Below are 17,896 nucleotides of genomic sequence, written 5' to 3'. Positions count from 1 at the left end.
GTCCTTTATGGGTATGACGTCAACTATAAGAGAGGGTTTTGAAGCCAAAGCTTCACACACTCAGTTCAGGAGATTGCTCTATTTTCCTCCTCTATTGTGGCGGTAATGGGAAACATATCACAAGGTTTAATCACAAAGAAGCTGAACTGGTGGAGAGAGAGGGAATGAATGAGAGAGGAAGAATTAGTGGCATTGAGATGATGAGTAGTTGAAGAAAAAAGACAGAAAAAAAGACTGAAAATATAAAAAGAAAGGAAGAGGTGAAGAAAGAGGAGGGCAGTGTACCTGAGGGAGAGAGGTGGCAGGAGGTGTCGTGGGGATGCAAAGCCCCTCTCGTTATTTTCCAGTCCAGCAAGCAGCTGATTTCTGTTTTAGCTACAGGGCTCAGCAGTGTCTCCTGTCCCTCAGAGTACAGCGTCAACATATGGCGCAGTCTTAAATAATCACATTGTATTGAGCGTTATGATGGATGAAGCTCGTGTTGATGCAGAGCTTTGACTTTGATCCAACTTTAAGCAAATGCAGACCTTTGTGACTGCCAGAAATGCGTCATTCACTGTGTAAAATTCTGTTAGTTATTTTGAAAAAAGGCTAGGAGAGTTGCTATATACCGGTACTGACGATAACCGTTATATCTAAAAATGAAATACTGAAATCGTGTTAAAAATACCCATACAGTAATATTGTGTAAATACTCCTGCTCCTCTTAAATCGTTTCTTTATGTTCATGCTTTGTCTCCCTCCCCCAACACCATCTGTTTGCCTTCTCGCTGCCCAAGTGTCATTGCTCTGTTTGCACGTTTTTGTACAGTTATGGTCACAGACTTTCTTTCCGCCGCCCTAAAATCATATTTTGAGTGTAATACGACTGACAAAAAAAGAGACAACATGTACAACAAAAAAAGCTAAAGCTGAATTTCACTGACTGCATTACAATCTTGATTATTACTTTCAAAATTTTCTGTAGAAATCATGAAAATATTATTATTATGTATAATTTTGGCCACAATAATCACAGAGTGAAAAAAGGACTTGAAAATACTTATGGGAAACACCAAAAAAAAGTTAATTATTTAAACTGAGTTTGTTAATAAAGTTTGTATAAATCCTTATTTTGTATTTATTTGGCCATATACCAAAGTGTTGGACAAATCTGACCTGCTCGAGCTACAGAAAGTTAAATGATTCCCAAAATCAGTCTGCTTTGACCTCTCTGAATCATTATTATGTCTCTATCTAGTGGTTGTTGAGACATTTCACTCGAAATCACAAATTTCAACCAGCTGGTGGCATTTCAGAAAGAGTGAGATGTTCACAAAAGTCATCAGGTTCATCCTCTGGGGAACATGAATGTATGCTCAAAATCTCATAGCAATCCATTCAAAAGTTGTGATAGTAATATTTCACTTTGCAGGCAAAGTGGCGGTTAGTGTTTAATAAGTGCATGATGTTCTCAAAGCTGATGAGTAACCATGTTAAATAATTGTTAAATAATCGTGATTTTAATTTCAATCACAACAATCAGAATTATTATTTTTGCCAAAATCGAGCATCCCTAAAAGACAGATGTGAAAATAAACCTCGAGATGGTGTGAAAGGAATAAATTAAGGCTACACTCCAAAGAGTGAGATGAAAATGCTGGAGAAGATTGATATAAACCACTTCAAAGTTTAAAGAGATAAAGGAAGGAAAGAGGGACAGAAGGACGGCGGAGAAAAGAAGCGAAGATGTGACGAGAGCACAATGGTCGCTGTGATGTTGTTGCAAAAATGGTGACAGAGGAAACAAGTGCTGAGTCCGTGACAATGTGTGAGATATCCAGTACATGTGTGTGTTGTTGCTGTGCAGAAGGAGCACCGGGGAGAAAATGAGACAGCGTGAGGGATTTCTCAGGCTCATTCCTAATGTATTTACAGCACACACAAACACAGATACCAGACACGAGAGGGGAAATGGGAGAGAAGGAGAATGAGTGGAGGAAATGAGGGATACAAGAATAGAGAAGGGGAGGAATGGATCTTATTTTGTTGCAGGAAATGATGGGGAGACAAAGGAGAACACTGGAGGAGAGGATAAAATAAGAAAGGAAAGGTACAGGTACTGAGAGGAGATTTACGTTTCACAAAATGTACAATAAGTTGCATCACAAAAACTACTATTTCTGACGTTCAGAGGCTAGCCAAACAAACACAAGTTCTCTATGGGCATCCATGTTCCCCTGAGCAGATGCAAAAATATTTAGATTAGAAGTCAGAAAATTTATCAACTTCCAACTTGCCTGTGAACGCAGCACAAGGCTTTACACAACATACCCTACACCAGTCTCATTCTGTCACAGTGAGGCGAGAATCAATACAATTTAGGAAAGGTCTCCACATTTTTTCAACAGAATAAAGGGACTCTTCCAGGGAAAATCTAAGTTTCTTCACTTTTATAGCAACTATATAGGACCTTAGAAAAAATACAATGCCCAAACTTAGTCATGGTTTTATGGATATCTGGTGCAACACAATCCAGGAGAGCAAAAGAAAGGAAATGAGGACGGAGAGCTTTAGGACAGAGCAGAGACGGCGGGTCAGGAGACGGGAGGCAGAGCCGGGCAGAGGTGAACGGGTGCAGATAAAGGTGGCAGCGAGACACAGTCTAGAGATGGAGATTAAACTGCACGGGAGCTTAACAGAGCCGAGATAAGGAGCAAGTAAGTGTGCCTGCCGAACATTTAGAGAATCAGAGAACAAGGGAAGGAGAGGAGAGGAGAGTGTAGCTGGAGGGTGAGAAGGAGCATCAGTGAGAGCGAAAGAGAATAAAAGAGCTTGTTGAAAGTGGAAGGCATGATTAAGAAGACTGTTCCTGGATCTATACGAGCATTAATAAAACAGCTAATGCACATCTGTGGGACTGTTTCTCTGCTTCGCTTTGCTTGCGGTCACATGGCTGCAGCATGGATACTATCTTAATAACAGCTTTTCATTTCAGAGCTCGTTTCAGCAGACGGACGTGGCCCCTCTCTCTCTCTCTCTCTCTCATGCATTATAAATTCCCCATTACAACTTGTTGAGTTGCACTCCAGGGCCCTGTGGCATGTTGACGGACCACTCTGCAGACAAAACTAATCAACGACACCATCATTAGGCGCACCGATGGACAGGCAGCCTGCTCTGATTGGGTTATATCGCCACATCATGTGTCCCCAGGCCTCCGTCTGAACCCCGGCTGCTGGTTCACCATCTATTGCGGCCGAACTCAACTGGGTTAAGCTAATAGCCTAATCTAATGCTGCCGAAGTCACGCACAGATACCCCGAGGCCTGGCTACGTCTCCTCGTCCCCAGATCACATAACAATTAGTCTTTCAGCCCGCGCAGTAGCTGGAGTGTACCAGGAAGTGGCGGGCCCAGGCAGGCCTCTGATTGGAGGCCTCTGGAGGAGAGGTGAATGCCAGCTGGCAGCGAGCGCAGGCCAGACAGCCAGGCTCAGTCGCACAGATCTGAGGGACAATACAAAGCTGGCACACACAAGCTGCGCGCTCTCATTCGGGATGTGTGTCTGTGCATGACAGCATGTGTGTGTGTGTGTGTGTGTGCTATTTTCGACTTACTTTAAGCAGATCCTTGTGAAAATCTTGGCCTTCGTTCAGTCCTTCCAGGTTGCCAATGAACTGCGTGCACGACATCCTCTTACCGATGTTCTGTCAAAAGAGAATATTAGTTTTATTTCATACTTACGTGTACGGACAGATCTTTTACATATAAGTTCAGTGTGTAAGATTTAGTATCATCAAGCAGCCAACAGGGCAGAAAATTCGCCTGTGTGCCCAGCATGTAAGAGAACTACAGTGGCTGACGCAAAAATGCGAATGGTCCTATTGGAAGCCAGTGTTTGGTTTGTCCATTCTGGGCTACCGTAGCAGCGACAATTGAGGAGCACATAGAAGAGGATGTGACAGAAGCTGTGTTCAAAACTGTTTCCTATCACGGAAATAGTGAATAATACAGTTTGCCATTTTGTATTGTTGTTTGATTTCTCAGCAGTTAATTTTATCCACTAAATAGTGCACTGTAAATACCCACAATGCACAGCAAATCTGATTTTACGATTAACCATATATCTCACTCCAGCATGCTACAATGCAATGTGTCGTCTATTTCCGGAGGAGAAGAAGAAGAAGAAGAAGAATTTCATTTATAGATGTAAGTAAAATTAAAGTATCTGCATTTTCTGTCTTGAACACGTTGGTAGCCTAGCTTTTATCAGCTAAATTTGCTACTATTTGCCATTTGGTGAAATACCCCATTTATTAATTAGCATCTGTTAGCTAACACTAATGTTAAAACTGGAGAAGCAGCACAGTCGTGACTCCAATGCAAACGTATTCATTCAATTATTATCGACTGAGTTTGAGGGCTTTTACAGCTCGCGATCAGGACACTGATATTCACTGTTGTTTTTCATAAACATATATAAATATGTACTTATTTTGTCACCTGCTTGTATGTGAAAGTGGTCCTATGTTTATTTTTGTTCAGCTTTTTTGTCGTGTTTTGAACTGTATATCTGTTTTTATCATTATGTAAATTGTTCTTGGAAATATGTGTTACTTTGAGAGCAATTTTAACCAGTCAAATCTCTAATCTGTGTACACGTACATGACTAAAAAGCTGTTTTAGATTTTTCATCATTTTAAGTAGAACTTAAGTCTGTTTGTTTGGCAAAACAAATCTGAGGATGTCGAATTGGTCTCAGCAAAGGTATGATTTTTCACAATGTTCTCCCATTTTTAGAAATAATTACTGGATTAATCAAAACATTTAAAAAGTCACAGCCTGTATCAATCAGCCCTCTCTCACTGTGATAATCATGATGAGGATTACAATCACAACAAAGTCTTATAGCGTATCTGCTCACATTTTTTTTTAACTTTCTCCTGATTTGTTGCTCCCTAAAGGAGCTGATCCCCTATCCAGTCACCTCTGCAGCCACTTTAATTAATCATTCATCCGCAGAGCTGCGCTATCGCTGAGAAGAGCGGCCCACATTTACAAAGGGAGGCTCTGACTATAAAAGTAGCTCATTAATGATGTGAAAGAAGCTCAGCGGGTGGACCTGCAGATCAGCTGGTGATCAGGTTTATACTCCTAAAACTCCAGAGTGAATCAAAAGTGCACTCGAGGAGAATTAAAATCTACAGCTTTTATTTTTCCTTTGTCTGACACCTGCAGTAACATTACCTTCACTTTTCTTCTGCACATAAATGTACACATGAATGTCACCAGATGGTAGTTATAACTCACCTGGCCGTGTAGATCTGTGTTCAGCAGCATGAGGGCACAGGTGAGAGTGTGAACTGCATCTACAGGATGAAAAACAGCAAGTGAGCTCCATCTGTTAAATCACAGAGTTGTCACACATTTTCATGCACAATTTTTTTTTTAACTTTGCCATGACTTTTTAAGATCCCAAAATATATTTCACACATAATTTCCACCAGCTGGCATACACAAAAGGAGCGATACATGATGGTAAACAACACGCATCAACAAATTTAGATTTACAGTGACAGAAGCAGAAAAGGGTTATTTGCCAAACTGCCAAGGTTTTCATGTACACAAACTCTGCTTTGGTTTTTGGTTCTGGTGGCATTAGCAGTCTCTCAGTCTCTCAGAATGAGAGCAGAGTGAACTATCACATGACTTTTCCAAAACTTTCAATGATTTTTTTCTGATTCCCATGCTTGGAAAAAGTGATTATAAAATTTCGTGACTTTCTGGTGTTCTCACTAAAACTACTTTTTAACTTTTGACTTATACATAAATGCCAAAAAAAGTTAAAAGTCCTTGTGTCAATTCTTTGAAATGAATTAGCTAAAAAGTAAACAATGCTATTTGCATATATGCTGTTAGCTTTTACTAGCCTAGCACTGCAGTCATAGCACAAAAATAAATTAAACAAAATTATTTAAATGTACCATTTTTAAGAGTTAGCCAAGCATTTCAATTCAAGCTAGTTTAAAAGGTGCTGAGATGAACTGTAGTGAGTATTTTCGACATCAACAGACCTTTATGTTCATTAGCAAACAGCTAACAGCTAACCAGCTAACGATAGCTAGGCAAAGCCAACCTACCTGTCCGATTGATAAAGTAATTTCGACATATTTGACTGCCTCTGTCTGTACTAAAACAAAGTGATGGGATTATTTGTGGTATTTTTAAAAAAATAACCTCGGAGTTATAGAATTTTAATAATTTTTCAGCTTGTTTCTTCATCTCTTTCTAAAAGTGGAGATTTCCGTTAACAAGCGTTAGCCGCCCTGTTAGCCGTTAGCAGTTCAGTAGGCGGTTTCAAGGAGCTCCGCAGTGGGTGGCCTTGAAACCGCGACCCAGTACACATTACAGTCACTTTCTTTTAGCTGTTTTTGGTCCCCGACAACATTTGAAATATCGATTTTTCCGTAGCTGTTAGTAAGAGAAACTGTTGATCAGCACTCACCCTCTGATGGTATGATTTTTGGGTTGCAGTCCCAGTATCGTTTAGAAAAGTGTGAGAGCACCCTCTCTCTCTCCTGAGTCTCCCCCATCAGAGCAAACTGTCTGAGGAAAGTCCTGCACAAACAAACGCACACTTTAGTACATCTTGTTTTATTTACATTTATCCAAAATGGAAAAATAACAATATCGAAAAGACAAAAAATACGCATTTTTTAAAATTGCTATGTATGATCTCCATTTTACCAATTAAGGTGAGTTTTTTGTATCCAGTCACATAAAGTTGTGTAATTAAATGTAATTATTAGTAATTTAGTATCTCAGTGAAATAAATCAAGAGCTGTGCAATTTTTAAGGTACTTATTTTACATGAGTATTTCCATTTCATGGTATTTTACACTATTCTATTTCACTACATCTCACAGGAAAATATTGTACTTTCTACTACATTTTATTGTCTAACAGCTGCACTTGCAACTTCTTTTTTTTTACAACCCACAAAATATGAAGTATTCCAACAGAATTAAAAATAAAGATATAAAACAGTTAATATTATCTCCACCTCAACCTGCTGCAACATTAAAATGCTGCTTAAATGCTAATGTGATAATGCACAAGTAATAATAATAATAATAATAATAATAATAATAAAAAAATAATAATAATAATATATGAGAGAGGTCTTCATAAAAGGCTCTTATTATTTTGAGAGCTTTTTTTTAAACATGTTTATTGCTTTCATGCACTTATATATTTAAAAATACAACATGATGTACAAAAAACAGAAAGTGAAATATGTGTCAAAATAAGTAAATTAATAATAATAATGAATTTTGAGTGCATTTTACTAATATGTCTGTACTTTTAAATACATTTTTGGAAAGTACAAATATTTTTTACATTGTAGTACTGCTGCGTTACTGCTTTTACTTAAGTGACAGATCCAAGTGTACTTACAATAAATTACAAATAGTAAAAGAGTGTCTGCACATGATTGTGTTTAATGCTCAGTAAAATTACAACAGTTATAAGTAAAAAGAATAAAAATGAAGCCAAGGAAACGCAGCATGAATCTCTACTATACTGCACAAACTGTGATTTTAGTCCAAATGCAACACCAAAGCTGCCCTCCAGAGAGCAGTGTTCAACAGTGGAGACTTTCTCCTGCATCCAAACAAAGATAAAATCAAAATCAGTGCAGTTTTTCCTGTACTACAAACAATGGCTTGTGAGGGTCAGATAACACACAATTAGACCAGAGCCCCAGTTTAAAATTTAATGTAAACAGCCATTCTTTATCCATAAGAATACACTCTTGTCTACATTTAGTGATTGTTTCATGTGATAAACAGCCAGGAATATTTTAGTCTTTTCTTGACTTTGCCTAAGATATATCTTGAATTTGTGTTGCACTTACATGTGTATAAAATTGCATTATTGTACTTTGTGTTCTCACCGTAACGCCTGGTCCACAGCGAGGCCTGTGAAGTTGAAGAAACTCAGATACTCTTCTGCTACCATACGGCTGAAGTCATTACTGTAGACAGACAAGATGGAAAATATCATTTTAGGAAAAATAAACCCAAAAAAAGCCAAAAACTCTAGCGCAAAATGTCAATCACATTCAAAAGCTGGCTTTCTCAGCTCGGCGAATGGCCTCAGTTTGGGCTGTCAGTCAGTCAGTCAGTCAGCTGGAGATGTAAAACAGAGGCCAAAAAAAGGAGGGGATTCCCAGAGTGCATCTGTCAGTGAGGAAACCCTTTAATCCCAATTTTTTTCTCATCAGCACCAGCAAGCAGCTGACAGACGGACAGCTGATCGAGCGGCGCTGCAAGAATGCAGATGATGTAAAACACTTTGTAGGCAGGATGTAAAGCGGCGTGCAGTAAATATACAGGAAACTGAATGTGCAGCAGTAGGTTAGCACTCATCAAATAAACATAAGATGCAGCAGAGAGGAGATTGTTCTTTACAGTTTTACAGTGCTTCACATGTGGGTGAAGAGGAGTGCTATAGCTTGTTACTGTTAGTGTGGCAGCAGTACTATTATTTGGGGTGATTGTGAGGGTGTTTGGGATGGCGGTTATGAGAATAAGCACTACAATATGCCAAAATAACAATAACAATAACAGCAGCTCACTTCTTGCTGAGGTGTCGCGCCACATCGGATTTTCTGAATCCGTCCAAGTTGAAGAGACGTTTGGCCAAGCGTCTGGCGGCGGCCACGTCGGCTCGGTGGCTGCCGTTGGTGAGAGTCTCGCTGCTGCCCAGACCCAGCCGGTCACTGAGGTCCTGGTCCAGCTCCGAATCGGTCGCCAGACGGGCCTTGTCCCTGCTGAGAGGGCAGAAATGATAAGTGATTAAAATAAGAATCATTTCCTTAAGCATGGGTTGTAAAACCTAAAAAAAAAATAAGTTAAAAAAGTAAAAGTCCTGCAGTCAAAGCCTTAATGTAGGCCTATTTAAAGTCACTAGACTGTCACTGCAGGAAATTAAAGAAGCATTTTTATTTTAAATAAAAAAGTTTTGCTGTTTGATTGCAGTTCATTTAAGCCGCCGTATTTTACCGAGCTGGAAGCAGTGTGGCGCCCACTTCCTGTTCACAAACCCTCGCTATTACAGCTAAACAGTGCACTAAAACAAGTCTCTGGAAACAGAGAGAAATAGGCCATGCAGTAACAAAATCTTGATTTACATTCGATCAGCACTGCCCAGTTTTACCGTTTGGTCGGATTTTGGTCCAACTAGCTCGTCATCCTGCTAATTTCAGGGGAAAGTTAGTTTACCACAGTTTATCCATACTAAGACCGACACTGTTTTGATACAAAGCTGGTTGAAAATCCCTTTAAGTGTTTGACGCTCAAAATATTCTTGTTTCATATGTCCTCCTCAATGTTAAACCAAATTACGGCCTTGCTCCTTTTAATACTGTTTGTGAGTTTAATCTGCAGCAATGCATCATATTCTATAAGATCATCATATGCTTGTACTAACATATCTAAAGCTGAAAGACAAACGTGGTGACGTAAAATGTGCAATATTTACCTCTCAGTCCAGGTGGAATATTAGTACAAAGATGCGTAAAATAGAAATCATCAGTACAGTATAAATACTTCAAATTGGCTCTTGAGTACAGTACTTGAGTAAATGTACTTAAGAATTAAGAATCAGACACAAATAGGTGACAGAAAAAAAGATGTAAAAAGGAAAAAGGAAAAAGGAAAAGATGGGAAATGAATATTTTGGCTCCAGGAGTAGAAAGCGGGACAGATGGGACATAGATTTGTAAATAATTGAAAAGGAAAGAGCGAACGGGATAAAAGGAGGAACAAAGAATGATGGTGATATAATAATAAAACTAATAAATCCAGTGTATCAATAATTTAACAATACTAATATCTGATCTGTGCGGCGCCGATCTTAAATCACAGTTTCCAGCCGTACAAAACATTTTAACATGAGAAAATACACAAGGGGCAGATGGACTCAGTGAGGCAGATCAGAAGAAAGAAGCTTAAAAGAAAGATAAATATCGTTTTAATGAAAGAGATTTTTTTTGAAGTGGTGAGGGGACAGAGAAGGAAGACAAAAAGAGGATTTAAAGACAGACAAATGGAGAGATGGAAGAGAGACAGCAGACTGTATGAGTGCAAATACGGACCATTTTTCACAATAATTTAGTACAGAGAGACTCAGCTTGCTTTGCTTAGGGGCCCCTTTTTCAAAATGACGGGAAGCCAGGAGCCATTCACGGGATAGGATTTTAGGATTTAAGGATGATTCCAGAATTATAGGACTATCCAGCATATTAGAACCTTTCTAGTATTTTCAGATGTTTCTCAGATTTAAGGATGTTTCTGGGGTTTTAAGATGTTTGTAGGATTTAAGGACAATTCTCTGATTTTAGGATGATTTTAGTATTTTAGAACTTTTTTTTAGGATTTTAGGACATTTCTTGAATTTTAGGCGGTTTCTTGGTCTTTAGGACATTTCTTGGACTTTATGATGATGTTGACTTGACTTGATGTTTCTAGGATTTGAAGATGTTGGTAGGATTTTAGGATTTTTTTTTTTTTTTTAGAATATTAGGGCACTGGATTTTAGGACATTTCTTGGATTTTAGGACATTTTTAGGATTTTATTATGTTTCTAGGATGTAGGACATTTTTTTTAGGATTTCAGGACATTGGATTTTAGGAAATTTCTAGGATTTTAGCACATTAGGGTCTTAGGTAGGACCTCTGTCAAGGCAGTGGCACTTTTTTTAAAACAAGCTCTATTTTGATGCAGTTTTATGCACTCTGCATGTATACTCATGTACACTAAAAGTACAACTGCCAGTGTAAATTAGTTTATTTTTTTATGAATTAGAAAATGGTTGGGGGGCACCCGGCACCCTATCTGGACCAGATTTGGCTTGCGGGCTGTTAGTCGAGTATCACTGATTAAGTATGACAGAATGTATGTTAAATCATTACATATTCAAACACAACATTTGGCATGATTACACACTTCACAAATCTCTTTTTCCAGTTTTCTCGCGCTCTCGTTATCACTTCCTAATTAAGCCCCTTCAAAGCTTTAACCAGCTCAGACGTGCCAAACTTATTACATCTGAATTATCCTGTGATAATAATTTAAGCATGTTATGTCACGCTGAGCTGAAAGAAAAACTACTTTTCTGGTTTCTGGATGACAGAAACGAGGTCTCTGAGTTCAGTTACTTAGAATTCGACATGACGCCGACCTTCATTGATGCCGTCGAGAGCTGTGTGACGATTCCAGTCACGCCAGCCGGGCCGATAGAAAACAATGACAGTTCAGCAGCTGAGAGTCAAAAAAGCTAGAAACACTTCCTGCACAAGCGGCGCTCTCATTTGGATTTCTCAGCATGAGGAACAAGCCAAGAAAACCCACAGTCCCCGGGCTTCGCTTCCCACACTTACACAACCTTACACTGTAAATGAGTCAGCCGAAATCACACCAGAGCAAACAGTCATTAATAACACAAGCCGACTAAGAAAGTTACAAGGGTTCAAAGGTCAACTTTTTTTCACAAAGAACACAAAAGAACAAGGATGTACTGTGGCACAACAGAACTTACTAAGCTAACATGCTTATATAGTAGTTAAGTAGGGATTATGTTTACAGTCTCTTAGTTTACTGCGTGCTGCTAATTAGCACAAAAAAGCAATTAAGATGAGGCTGATGAGGATGTCGTTATTTTGCAGGTATTTCGTCACATATGAATTCATATTTTGTCCTGATGGTGTCGCTCTATAAAAAGTCTTAGGATCTCTAAAGTTAGCACAGTTTGTCCTCAGGGGGTCATGAATGTACACAATTAAATGTCAATCAGTCTAATAGTTGCTGAAATATTTGGCTCAAAACCACAAATGTGAACCTGCTGGTGGTGCTAGGAGAAGAGTCAGGGGATCACTTTTATCATTAAGAAATACTGTCTGGGTAACAAAAGTACCAAATTTAATAGCAATATACTGAGGAAAACACCATCATGATGCTAGAGGAAGTCAAAAAAACTAAAATCATGCCAATTTATCATCTGGGAACCATGAATCTGGTGCCAAACCATTGAATACAATAGATATTTGGAAACTTTTCACTGGATAAATGTATAATGGTGCTACAGGAAAAGTAAAAATCAAAATTAGATACAACATCCTCACTTGTGGTTAAACTTTTCGAGACTGGGTGCTGGATCCTCAAAGTGAATCTAAGTACAGTCAAGACCAGGACAGCACTCCAATTATATATATATATACATACATATATATATATATATATATATATATATATATATATATTGCCACACAGACGTTTTCAAGCCCTTAAAATTAAATAAATATGGCTAAATTTGGAGAGTAAACTTAAAACTTTGAACTTAATGGTTATATTTACTTACTTTTCTAAGGTAATTTGTTTCCTAGATTTCCTAGAAGTTAAAGCAACTTGTCAGATTTTACAGAGTATTGTGTAGTTATATGGTACAGCATCATATCAAAGCAAATCATGTATTTTCTGCTGTAAAAGTAAGTAAGTAGTGTAGTAAGTGTAGTGAAAAGTACAATATTCCCCTCTGAAATGAAGTACTAAGTGACATGAAAAGATCAGATTAAATTAGATCAGATTAATTTTATTAATACCAAAGGAAACTGAAGGGCCAAGCAGTTCACAATAAAGAGAATAACACTACAAGATAATAGAAACAAGTTTAAAACAACAAAAAGATTAAAAAAAAAACACTAAAAATTAAAATAAAAATCTGAGGGCAGAGGTCAACAGTAAAAACCTTTAAAAACGACTCAGAGGATAAAGACTCAAGTAAAGTACAAACACCTAAAAGCTGCACATTACTTGAGTAAATGTACTAAGTTACTTCCCAGATCAGATCAGATCTGCAGATCAGTATTGCAGCTTTAATACAGAACCTTTTTTACTCTGCATGTATCAGTAATACTGTAATAAAACTGGAGGCGTGCAAACACACTCTGCACACCTTAAAAGACAATTTGAATTTCCCCTCTGACAAACATTTTATATTCAAATCTTCTGATCCACAAACACAGACAGGTGAGACAGGTTCCTACCTGTGACAAGACCGCCTGATCGCCAAATACCTCTCCTCACCGACTGCGGCTGAACCATGACAGCAGAAGACAGACGGCGTCCTCATTGCTGTCCCCTGAACGCCACCTCGCCTCAGGCCGCTCCCCCGGCCGCCCCCTCCCCTCCTGCCGGCCTGGTAACCTGAACGCATCACCGCCGCCGCACAGGAACACCTGCAGCTCCTCCCGAGAGGCCCGCAGACTCTGACATTCCTCCACTCGAGTCAAACTGAGACTTCACGTGTCTCCGTCCCTCTGTGTTTGCTGTCATTCGATCCGCACAGCGAGCTTCCTTCACCCCCTCAAAGTAAAAGAGCTGTTTGTCCTGCAGTGCCTCTGCTTCTTCGTTTTCCCCTCTGAGTCTGTTTGCTGTTGTTCCCTCTTTTCACTCCTCCCTCTCTCTTTCTCCCACCCTGTTCCACTGTGTAAACTCACTGTCCCCTGCTGACCTTGGATTCAAAGCATGCCACGAAACTTGCCTAAAAATCCCCCTCCCTTCCTTTTCCTACCCTCCATTTATTCCTCACTGTCTCTCTCGCTGCATCTGCAGTTACACTCGGTACATCCATCCTTTTGGTGTACAAATTGAAGTTGTTTTAGAGAAAACAAAGCGTTAAGGTGTCAGGTTTACATATCCACTGGGTGTGTGCCTTTAAACCGGTCATACTCAATTTAGGGCCCGCAGGCCAAATCCAGGGCCAGGTGGCCCCCAACCATTTTCTAATTCATTATAAAAAAAACTAATTCACACCGGGAATTGTTTTTGTACTTTTATTATACATAAGGAGCCAGAGTGCATGAAATAGCATCAAAATAGAGCTTGTTTATAAAAAAAAGTGCCAGTGGAGGATCCCCCACACCCCGACAGAGGTCCTAGCTAAGACCCTGATGTGCTAAAATCCTAGAAAAGTTCTAAAGTCCTAGAAATGTCCTTAAATCTTAGATATGTCCAAACATGCTATAAATTTTCTGATATTGTATAAACATCCTAAAATCACAGATATGTCCCGAAATCATAGAAATGTCCTAAAATCCTGAAAACATCCTAAAGTCCTAAGAACATCCTAAAATCCAAGAATATCCTAAAATCCTTGACACATCCTAAAATCCTAGAAATGTCTTAAATTCCCATAAATTTCCTAAAATGCTACAAATTTCCTAAAATCTTGAAAACATGCTAAAATCCTAGAAATGTCCTAAAATCTGAGAAAAGTCCTAAAATCTTAAAAATGTCTTAAAATCCTGGAAACTGCTAAAACTCCATTGACTTTCTAAAATCTTAGACATGCCCAAAAGTCCTTAAAACATCATAAAATCCCAGACACGTCCAAAAATCCTACAATATCTAGAAATGTCCTAAAATCTGAAAAATGTTCCAAAATCTTAGAAACACCCTAAAATCCTGTAAACTTGCTAAAATTCCATAAACTTCCTAAAATCTGAGAAATGTCCCAAAATCCTAGAAATATCCTAAAATCCCTGAAACATATATATGGCTGCTGCGGCTGGCCCCTGGCCTCCTGTCATTTTGAAAAAAGTGGCCCCTGAGCAAAGCAAGTTGCGCCTCCCGGCTCTAAAGTGTTAGGGGAGAGAGCTGGCGGCCTTTTGTCAACGTCTGAGCCCATTGTTGCTTCTGTTTACAGCACACGCTTCATCGCGGCCTGCAGGAGCGTTCACAATCGTAAGATTAGGCCGGCACTCCAGTTTTAGGCTCCGCCACCTGTTTGCATTGTCTCATCAGGAGCCGAGAGGTCCTGAGAGAATTCCTCTCGCTTTAACGGTATCCTTCGCATAATCGAGCCCCCTCTCAGTCCGCCGGGCAGCTCGGCACAATGAGCCTCTGTCTAACGCTGCAGACTGAAAAGGGTGATGTGAGAGGAGGAGAAAGAGGACTGGAGGGGTTGAAATTCCAACTTTTATCAAAGTATGGACTTCAGAAATATTTGTCTCGTCGTCTCGCTCCTGGATTCCACAGCTCCAGGGCTGCCAGAGTCGGGCCGCTTACAAAAGTGCGATAAGATCACGGCTGAGCAAACATTTACCTGAGCTGGTCCACTGTGATCTGGCTCTCATATAAAGGGGTTTTTATCAGGAAGTTGGGAGGAAAATATGTGAGTTTGTGTTTATAGACGCTCAGTAAGGAGAAAAGAGAGCAAAATGAACAAGCTAAGCTGTTTCTAATCTTTCAGAGTGTATTTTTTTAAATTTAGGGGAGACAAAGGATAAAAACTTTTGACTAACAGACATGAAACTTTTCCATTATTTACATTAAGACAATTGTTTTTGTATTATAGCTTTTTTTTAAATGTAATGTTTAATTTAATGCATTGTTTCTTTTTGTTGACATATACTGGCGAAAGGTTTTTACAGAGGGGATTTAGGATTTCTTTTTTTAAAATTAAAATACTGTCAACAGCAATCAAAACAAAAAATCAATTTTCACCATATTTGTAGAAATCAAATTTTCTACAACTTAGGCTTTGAAGGATATGTTCTTGAGATATTCACGATCGTGAGAATGGGACGTACAGGCGGAAACATAACGCATCTGACCATGGCTATCACCAGCGTAATAAAACTAAGTAGTTTGGTGTATTTACGCGCAACTTATTGGAAATTTGAGAGACACATTTTTAGACAAAAAAATCCAGGTGAATAGGTTAAAAATAGATCACCATTAAACCTTCCCCAGCTGATTATGTGCATTAACACAATTATTTTTTAATTATTTTTTTGAATTAAATAATTATATGAATATGGGGCATTATCCAATTAAATATGTACTTTTTTGGCAAAGCAGGAATTTGAATTCAAAATATAAATATATATTTTGGGTATTTTCAAGAAATAAAGGCCAGAAAGAAACAAAGAAAGATCAAAATCTCGAAACTGATCAGTGCATGCAAAAACCCCCCAGAGTATCTCCTTTTGAAGTTGAGTTTTTTGTGACAGACACACACACAAAGACAAACCTCAGTCCCTGCAGCTCTCAGTCACCCACCTGCATCAAATTCTTCTCATCAAAAAGCACCTGACTGCAGTTTGATTGTTGTCCTCTTACACCATCTAGTGGTCAAAGCAACAAGGCGAACCCGGCGCAGTCCCTCTCTACCTCTGCAGTGCTGTCACAGTAAGTTAGGGTGACATTCACAGAGCCGGTCGACCTCACCGTCACCACACATGAGCACCGTGACCGTCACTTCCTCAGATAACAGACTGTTACCTCAGGTTATCGCTCAGAAAGAAGCGTGTAAAATGCATCAAGACTGTTGCAGCACTTTGCATTTTTATTTCCTCTTAATGCGTTAATTCTCTGCACCAAACACCAATTCTTGGTAATAAATCTGGTTCTGATTGCATTGTTTTGCATTTAGGGAATATTCTGCATTCAACGTAAAGACAAAACGGCTCAGAATTTAAAATATATTCTCCTGAACTGCAGGTGGGAGAGTGTGGAGAGTTACAACAAAAGTCTTTGGGACTCTGACAGTCAAGGTGAGTCCCTCACTGCTGCAGCAGCCATCTGCCTCTGTCTCACACACACACACACACACACACACACACACACACACACAAAGCATGCACTTCAAGTATACAACCATCCAAAATCACCTCAAGACACACGTGCATGCACACACTCAAACACACACAGACATGGGAGTATGCACAGATGGATTCACACACACACACACACACACACACACACACACACACACACACACACACACACACACACACATATACAAGCACACACACACATGCACGGCTGGCTGGCAGACAGCGGAGGGACCACAGGCAGCCTTCTAGCGACCTTCACTCTAAAGCCACTCGGCTCCAGAATAGCACTGCAGCAGCGCTCTGCACAAGGACACACACTGACACACTCATCCGTCTGGAGGCTGACAACAGTCCATTAACAGGGTACTGACCTCAAATAACGGCAGTCAACACTGCATTAACACTCAATTAACATCAAAAACTCAAGTTATTGACGCTCCTTAATAAGAATATACGAACATCTCATCCTTAGGGCAGAGACTGATATGAGACCAGGTTCAGTTTGAGTCTCTCTGCTGAACACAGACAGCCAATAATAAGTATAATGACCTTCCTAAAACTGTATCCTCATATACTTTCAAATAAATGTGCAACTCTTGTGCTATTTCAGAGTGCAGATAAATAGAAAAAGCACCAACAACATGACCCAGATTTATCATCACTCGGGTGTCCATTACAGATTTGCACAAAACTTAAGCGATATTTTCGAAATGTTGATAAAACACAATTGACTGCGTTTCCACTGAGTGATGTTCTGCGACTTCTCCTCTGGTGATAACAATCCAGTCGACTGATGTTCAAAACATTAGCAGGTTTATTTCTATTGCAGCCACCGCACTAGCCATCATTATTTACAATCTAAAGTGACGCAGGCGTGTTATGGAGCGATATTGGAAAGGCCAGGTCCTTATACGTGGGAGCGGCCACGTATGAGGGACATTCGGAAGGTGATAGTCCAAGATTTCACAGAGGAATTGTGGATTCAAAACTTCCGGATGATCTGCTCAACTTTTGAAGAGTTAAGTGATAACAGCTCTTGTTGCTCCTGCTGCATCAAGAGGGAGCCAGTTCATACTGACAAGCACATAGCCATAGCATCATGTGACCTAGAAAAGCCAAAAAAGTGTTTCTACTGCAGTTTTGCAAAATATGGCTTTTTCAAATTGCCTGAAATACCTCCTCAAGCGAGCGTAAAAACTTCTTTGCAAAAAATGGGAGTTTATCAAGTTG

General features: G+C 39.4%; 1 protein-coding gene across 1 annotated transcript in view; it reads right to left on the bottom strand.

Moving 5' to 3' along the window:
- The window catches only part of LOC121959005 (PH and SEC7 domain-containing protein 1-like), a 69,266-nt gene that overhangs the window by 37,361 nt on the left and 14,009 nt on the right, over positions 1–17,896 (bottom strand). The window contains exons 7-11 of the mRNA XM_042508186.1: positions 8,623–8,817; positions 7,939–8,019; positions 6,487–6,599; positions 5,292–5,350; positions 3,599–3,688 (exon numbers count right to left, since the gene is read on the bottom strand). Coding sequence (XP_042364120.1) covers positions 3,599–3,688; positions 5,292–5,350; positions 6,487–6,599; positions 7,939–8,019; positions 8,623–8,817 — 538 coding nt within the window. The remainder of the gene's footprint in view (positions 1–3,598; positions 3,689–5,291; positions 5,351–6,486; positions 6,600–7,938; positions 8,020–8,622; positions 8,818–17,896) is intronic.

This window comes from Plectropomus leopardus, chromosome 19 (genome assembly GCF_008729295.1).
Source record: "Plectropomus leopardus isolate mb chromosome 19, YSFRI_Pleo_2.0, whole genome shotgun sequence".
Classification (NCBI taxonomy): domain Eukaryota; kingdom Metazoa; phylum Chordata; class Actinopteri; order Perciformes; family Serranidae; genus Plectropomus; species Plectropomus leopardus.
This window is presented reverse-complemented; position numbering and strand designations above follow the sequence as displayed.